The sequence below is a fragment of the Hevea brasiliensis genome, chromosome 3 (genome assembly GCF_030052815.1).
Source record: "Hevea brasiliensis isolate MT/VB/25A 57/8 chromosome 3, ASM3005281v1, whole genome shotgun sequence".
Classification (NCBI taxonomy): Eukaryota; Viridiplantae; Streptophyta; class Magnoliopsida; order Malpighiales; family Euphorbiaceae; genus Hevea; species Hevea brasiliensis.
In genome coordinates this window covers 101,587,245-101,595,293 of record NC_079495.1, presented here as the reverse complement: position 1 = coordinate 101,595,293, position 8,049 = coordinate 101,587,245, and the positions used below count along the sequence as shown (strand labels likewise).

Here is an 8,049-nt window from a genome sequence, read left to right as displayed (position 1 = left end):
GGCTTGGCACTAAATTTGATGTAAAACAAAAATAAATCAAAGATAAGCTAAATATATTCTCAAGAAAGAGAAATAAATAATATTATAATAATTAAATCTTAATTATATAAAAAGGTGAAACGCTTCTTTAAATTCTTAAAATTATGTTAAATAGTCACATAAATTCTTAAAATATTTTATAATCTAATTAAACTTATTTAATTTTTAAAAAAATTAAATAAGTTTTGTAAATTTAAAAAATAAATCAAATAAATTCTTTTATTATTTTATGTATAAATAAATCATTTAATTTTTAAAAATAAATAACAAAATACTAAATTATAATTTACCTCCAAAATAATTTCAGTCAAGGCATGCGTAAAAATCTTCTTGTGTACAAAGATCATGCACAAGTTACTTATTAGTAATCCTTTGCATCTTGAAGTATATTGATGAATTATTATTTATAGAATGGTTCAAGAAGCTGGAAATTTCATAAATTCATAAAAAAAATTCTTAAATCATTCGATAAAAAAAAAACTTATCAACTGATGCAATAGATACATACTAAAATATTACAAATTAGATGTATAAAATTTCTGATTAAGAATTGGTGAATTAGAGGATATTTGTGCACGACTCTAAATTTATATTAGAAACAAATAATAATTCAATCTTTTTTTATCTACTTTTAAAAGTTATTTTTTCTAAAATAGTAAAAAAACTTTTTTATTTATTTTTAAAATTTAAAAGACTTATTTTATATTTTTTTAAGCTTTAATGACTTATTTAAAGCCGAAAACACTTTAACCACTTGTTTAAATCCCAAAACACTTTAAAAACTTCTATGACTATTGACACATAAGAGCCAAAATAGACCTTTTGCCTACAAAAAAATTTAGACCAAATCATAAAATTTTTGCAACCCTAATCACATTAGAATTAAGAACTCAATTCAACTGTAATTAGAAATCCTAAACAAAAGAAAGTAGAAAAATAACAATAAACTTGACAAAATAATAAATTATAAACCTAATAAAATTCTTAAACTTCATAATCCTCTTTCAATACTACATTTGAGCTGAAAAATGACAGGCATCACTGCTCTGCTTCCGCTTATGGGTCACAGCCTCAATAGTGCTGACTCTGCTCCAGTCGAATTGAGTTCATGCGTCAAACTCATTACACCAACAATCAAAAGGAGATAAAATTTCCATCTCAAATGGCTTATGAGTTGCCCTTTGATCCTCTTTAGCTTCTTCCCTGTTATATGCCCAAGGTGGCAGCCATCTTACGCGGGAAACAAAAGACACGGTGATGTATATAAATGAAAGCTGCTAGCATGGATTGCACAGAACAATTTGTATTTCACAAAAAGCAGAAAGATACATCACCTCTGTTCTTCAGAAATGAAAATGACCTCTCTGGACTCTCATTGTTTCACATGAAAACTTTGAATGTCAGCATGACAAGTGTGAGAATGATTTACAACCAATATTTCATCACCTAAATTTTGTGTATCTATTCTTTTTCTTGTTTCTCCACTCTGTACCCTCATGGGTAGAAGTCTCTCTTTTTCCACTGCAGAAGTCCTAATCATCCCAATCATTTCCCCATTCATCCTTCTTTGGAGACCTAGAAATAAGGCCGTTGGCTGAGATACTTCCCAAATGACGTGCTGCTGGTGACTTCACCGCATTTTCCTCGTCCCAGTCATCATCCCAGCCCTCATCCCAACCTTCTGCTGTTTCCACATTGTTTGCTGAACTAGATTCTGGCAAACCCATCTCAAGTTCTTGATAAGGTATGCCATCGTGTTGTTTCCTCTTTCTAAACAAGCAGCAAGCCCATACCCCTCCAAAAATTAACACAGTGAGAATTATGAAGTAGGCACCATTAATGGGAGTGATCAGTTTGTTGTAAGAAGGAAGGTGCATGAAAATGTTTCCCTGAGATGCAGGAAGATCCGTGTGTAGAACACACTCCCCCTTTCCAGCTTCTAGTATCACTTCATTGCTGTTACCAACAGCTAAATTGATCTGAAAACAAATAGGAAACTCTGCTTATAAAAGATGCCAACACAGGTACGCATGAATTGCAAGTGGTGAAATGTCTACTCCCCATATGTCTGCAACCCCCACCCCACAAAAGATCAAACACAAAAATAAAGGGAAACCTAACTAGAAAAAGACCCACGTCTAAACAGATATAATTCTTGTTATTTATTTATCAATTGCCTTTCATTAAATTGCAAGATATAAAACCAAGGCCAGGATCTCCATGATCACAAATGTCAATCAACATTTAGGGTAGGAAAAAAAATCATGTCCAAAATTTTCCTTTATCCACAAGGCCCATCTTACCAGTGGTGTCTGCTAAAAGCCCCAAATCAAATAATTATCAGTCAGCTTTCTGGATATTATTACTCAACTGCACATTGATTCAGTTATTGGAGATCAATAAGCTGCAGGACGTTGTGAGTCCTTGCTTACTTTTGAAACATGCTGCTAACATAGTACAGATGCAAAGAATTCCCTTTCCTTCGGTTTTCCTTTATCCCACTATCCACAGATTTCCAAACCTCATGCCACACTATCATATATTTCACAACAGTTCCACACTGATTAAAGAAATAAGAAAAAGGGACAGAAAAATGATCCATGCCATGCTATCATATATTTCATGACAGTTCCACACTGATTAAAGAAATATGACAAAGAGCAATGAGCTTTAATTCAGTAGTACTGGAGTAGTTTCCTGGGCTGTAAGGTATTGAGTTGCCAAATATATAAATATATATGACAAAGGAACAGAAAAATGATCCATACCTTTCTAGTTCGGTGTTTGGGTATTTCAAGGAGAGTATTATCAATGGGATTTGGAGCAGAAAGAGTCACTTTCAGATCGCTTTCTCCATCATTCTGGACTAGAACCACAAATTTTTTGTGCCCTACAAGGAAGAAAGGAAATTGAGATGATTCATTGCATGAAAATAATAAATATTAGAAATGTGTAATCAAAGGGAATTCTTACACTACCACATAAAAACCTAGGGTGATTGACCATTTTTTAACACTTTATTCATGAGAATCAAGGAATCAAATTTCATAATAGTTCAATATATAGTTTATTATTATTATTTTTTTTTTACATACTTTTAAAAATGCTGTCATCTAACATACTATTAAGTAAAATTTATCACGATAGATGAAATTGTTATTATCTAATTGACTTCAGAAATGATGCAAATGATTGACATAGATAGAACATCAAATCCAGAGGATGTTTATTAATAACTTAACTAATGATTTTCAATAAATACATCTCAGCAATAACAGCATAAATTTTATAAGTCAGACAACTGTGAATGAAGTTCTTTCACTGCAACGATTTCTCTACCAATGCATGGTATAGAACAATAGATGCCAGGCAGATGAGAAAATTGAAACTAAAAGCACCTTTTAAAGCTGATAAAAGATGGCTCACCCACCAATAAAGATATAATAGAATAAGCACCAAGATACCTAATAATATAAAGCAGCAAACAATATCCTCACTACAATACAATTTTATAGAAGGTAGGCCACAAAAAAAAAAAAAAAAAAAAAAAAAATCTTAGATACTTCATTTTTTTTAATAATATAAAAAAGAAATTATTAATGCACAGAACTATGTTATTATATTTACATATAAATCTTTATGTTTAATTCTGTTTAAGTCTGTTTTGTGTTTGGAGGAACTTTAGAAGTAAATTAGCTAAGTATGATTAACTATTGGCTTTTGAGACAACAAGACAATCTAAAGTATCATGGAGTAGCAACAAGGTCATTGTCCTTCACAAGTAGAGATGACTTTGCAATCCAGCTGTCAACAGTAGAAAGCATCCAGCATGTTGAGGATTATTAATTTAAATAAAGTTTGACAACAAACAATAGCACTTGTCCTTCATAGGTTCAATTGCTTAGCTCCTGGAAGGACCAGTGCCCCAAACTAGTGCTCTGATTACAATCCTAGCAACCACTGACTCACAAAGGTGAAGTTAATGCTTGCTTGTTCTACCACTGATCCCTATAATCAAGTAATCAACTAGAACTTCTTCCACTCATAAGGACATGCCTAGGGCAGAATTTATAAAGATATTTGTGGGAAATTAGAGTTTCTTTCAACTCAACTAAATCTTACTTCCAGACTGAATCATTATTGCACTAGAGCAATCCCACATCAAACCATGCAGACCAAGATACACTTGAGATAATCATCTTAACTATCAATGTCCTTATTAAATACCTCAATGAAGTCATTAGTTTGAGCGCCTAACCTCTTATATTCATTACATTACTGAACTAGAGGTATACATATTCATGCATATGAATTCCACTCCTTAATATTTAGTAGTTGTCAAAGGTGCACCCAAGGCACCCTTGAGGCGAAGGCGCACGAGGCTCAAGGGAGAGTGGCCCAGGCAAGCAAAGCCGGGCGACCTCACCTAGGTGCAGTGAGGCACCAGGTGCACCTAGGTGAGGCCAGGCGAGGTGCAGCCTTTGTTGAGCGACAAGTGACTTCAAAGGAAAAAAAAAAAAAAATGAAAAAAAACCCAAACCCCACAACCAAAGAAAAAACAAGAAAAAGGAGAAGGAGAATAGACACTTACCAACAATCGACTATTATCCATTCTCTAGATATGCTACTTTTTTTTTGTTGCTTCTTCTGATCTTCTCTTCTTTTGGTCTCTTTTCATCTCTTCCTCGGCATGCTCTCCTGCAGTTATGCTACCAATTTTTTTTTCCATGCTTCTTCTTTTCTTCCTTCTATCTCTTCCATCTTCTTCTTTTCTTTGATTCCTTATAATGGATGTATATACATGTGAAGTTGTGAACCCTAGACCTAGAGTTTGTATTGTTATGAAATTTGAAAGTGTGTTTACCAATTACTGTGACATGATTTATATGTGTTTAAAACTCTAAATTTCTTTTTAGCATTATTATTTAAATTTCTCGACCTATTTTAAACGTTGTATGATGTTAATATGTTGTGCCTATTAGGTTTTGTTAATAACTTAATATATTGTGTTGTGGATTCAAAATCTTAAATTGGTAGATTTTAAATGAATTTTGCTCTTTCTTCTATGTGTGTGTGTGTGCGTGTGTGTGTGTGTGTGTGTGTTAAACTATGACTATGAGTAGTTTATTTTTATTTTAATTTGGATTGCAAACTTATTATTACTTGAATGGTAGTTATTATTATGTTTACCTTTATGTTATTTGAAGTTATCTCATTTATTTATTTTTTACGCTTTGCCTCACTTAGGCCCGCGACTTGCGCCTAGGCCCTAAGAGCCTTGGAGCCTTGATGAGCCTTGGCCCTCAAATAACTATGCATTAAACATAGAACATTTGAAAACATCAATTCCAAACTTCATCTATCATCCCTCATCTTGAATAATCCCCTACAACCAAACTAACTACTAACAACAGCCGCCAACATGGAAACTAAATGTGATAGCAAGCAATCTTTACTGTCATGATCCTATAGTTTGAAATGAACCTTTGGAGGCACCAAAACTCCCCCCAAGTTTAGGCCAGCCTAACTCCAACAAAGGCAAAATATCATCCAACCTTACAGATTTATCCTGATATTAGAACATCAAGTGAACACAAATATCTATCATAGTTCAATGTAAACCCTTATTATGTCTAACCAAACATAGGATTCATCAAGTGTTATTCAAGCCCAAGTAAGAACTCCATAGTAGACCTAGTCCAGTTCCTGGAATTCAGGACTCAGAACCAAACCTCAAGTCCCCCAGTTTCAATTCAATCTGGTTTGAGCCAATCCAACAGTTAAAAAATTTTTTTCTTTTGAGAAAAAATGCTGTTTGAAACAGACAGGACCAGCCCAGTTCCAGTCTAGCTCAAAGGAGAGAAAAATGGTTTTTGACCCAGGTTAGACCAGGCCAGTTATGGGCCCAAACCAAAATGTGGTTGGGTCCACTCCACAGATCTTTTATACCACATTGCACGAATCTGGCTAACTTCAGAATCAAATAGAGGGATGCACCGAGGTGTTTGAGAGCCTTGTGATGTCCATACAACCCCTTGCTTTATGGAAACACTAAACTCCTCTTGCTAGAGATGATGCCCATCTTAGCCTAGTTGATAAAGGAGCTAACTTAAAGGTACAGTCCTTGCTCATTGGGCTCAAGATTGATGAAGATTGAGGAGCTATAATCATACTTCATAATATATCATAAGCTTCAAAGAAAAAATATATAAATACCATAGGAAACTTCAGTCTTGAGTAACATATCTCAAGAAACTTTTATCCTTTTCATTTTTTCCAAAATGAGACATCAAAATGCTTGAGCCACTACAACTCTTTAACGATCCCACATTTATGGAAGTGTCTCCGTGAAATATTCCACATTTATGAAAAAGTACCCGATTCATATTTTCTTACCAATTATCTCCGCCATACAATTGTTGGTCTATGACTTGTCCTCATTTCACACCAGGGTCATGATTCACACAATGAAAATTATCTAGTAAAGTCCTTTAGTCACATCCTAACGGACATGGAATTGAATTCCACAAGGTTTAAAAATTCACCCTCTTCTGCCTTTGAATATTGCATAACAGTTTATCTACCACCAACTCTACCAATAGCACGATATCACAAATTAAATACAACTAATGCAAACTTCAAATAACCTTTTGATTAGTTTTGAGGTCAATCATAGTCCTAAAGGAAGCAAATGTATTTGTCCACAATAATACATGAAAAAAGTGCAGTTTCGCCAAAAGACAGAAGACACATTATGAAATGTAAAGTGAATTACCAGTTTGAGAACTAAGAATGCAGGCAACCAATTTATCCTGATCCTTGCACCGTCTAGTCATCCCAGTACAATTTTGACCAACCTCTGACTGTGAATCCGTTTTATTGTCATTCCTATTTGTCGTTCCATGAGACTTCTCATCCTCCCTTTTGTTTTGAGGAGGCGGACCTGCCATCGAACCCTTTGAACCAGAGTCAACCTTGTTAGAATCATCTGGTACCTTCCTATCCTTCGAAATTGTCCCATTTGACCTCCCATTAGTAACAACCAATAAAGGATCTGGACTTGGCGATGGAGAAATCTTATAAACAAACAAACAAACAAGCAAATATTAAATTATTGTCTTTAAAAAAAAAAAAAAAGAGAAAACCTAAATACGGAGAGAGAGATTTACTTGGTTTATGCCCGTAACGGCTACAAATCTTCGAAACGTCGAGAGCAAGGAAGCATTGGAAACATCGGCAACAATCAAAATCAATAACAATACTGCCACAATTATTCCATTTCTATCCATTTCACAATACAATTTGGAGCTCCGAGGCCTATCAAATCAAATCCCAAAATAAAAGCCCATTGCTATAGAATTTTCTACAATCCCGATCCTATTTCTCAAATTAAAAGAAAAAAAAAAAGAAAGAAGATACTAAAAAAAGGGGCAAATGAAGCGATTAGATAGCTCTGGTTTCGAGAGGGGAAACAAGGGAACAACTATGGATGATAACCATCGGAGAAGCAGAAAAGCAGCTAGAAGATAGAATTTAAAAGATTTTGTAAGAAGATAAACTAGGGTTTTAACTTTCAAGGATTCGATTTGGGCGCAATCTATGAGGTTTGAGTCATGAAGACACTTGAAGCTGCCTAAACACCCTGCTGTAACCGGAAATAGGCAGTAAAGAGAGAGACGCAGTGCCAGTAGTGCATGGGCCGCTCATTGGACCCATATTGGGCCCGTGTGTCGCGTAAGTAGAACAGCCTTTCAGAATATAAATGCAGATCCTATCAATCTATTGGCCCTTCATATTTTGGGCCAAAATTATTAATATCAGCTTAAAGGTTGACTTACTAGAGTGACTTATCCAAAATTAACTATTTAATCAATAAGTTAATTATTAAAATTAATTAAATATATAAATTAATTAATAGAAGATTTATTAATATAAAATAAATAAACTCAAATAATTAAATTTTAGTTGTTTAAAATATAAATTTTAATAATTATTATGTTATATCTATAT

At 33.9% G+C, this 8,049-nt stretch overlaps 1 protein-coding gene across 1 annotated transcript; it reads right to left on the bottom strand.

The window, feature by feature from the left end:
• Positions 1–1,326: 1,326 nt before the first annotated feature.
• Positions 1,327–7,680, bottom strand: LOC110669900 (uncharacterized). Its single transcript, XM_021831759.2, has 4 exons — positions 7,209–7,680; positions 6,815–7,115; positions 2,808–2,929; positions 1,327–2,018 (listed from the first exon to the last, which is right to left on the bottom strand). Exons 1-4 carry the CDS (start codon positions 7,326–7,328, stop codon positions 1,572–1,574), a joined length of 990 nt encoding a protein of 329 aa, XP_021687451.2. The 5' UTR covers positions 7,329–7,680; the 3' UTR covers positions 1,327–1,571.
• Between the last annotated feature and the right edge of the window lie 369 nt (positions 7,681–8,049).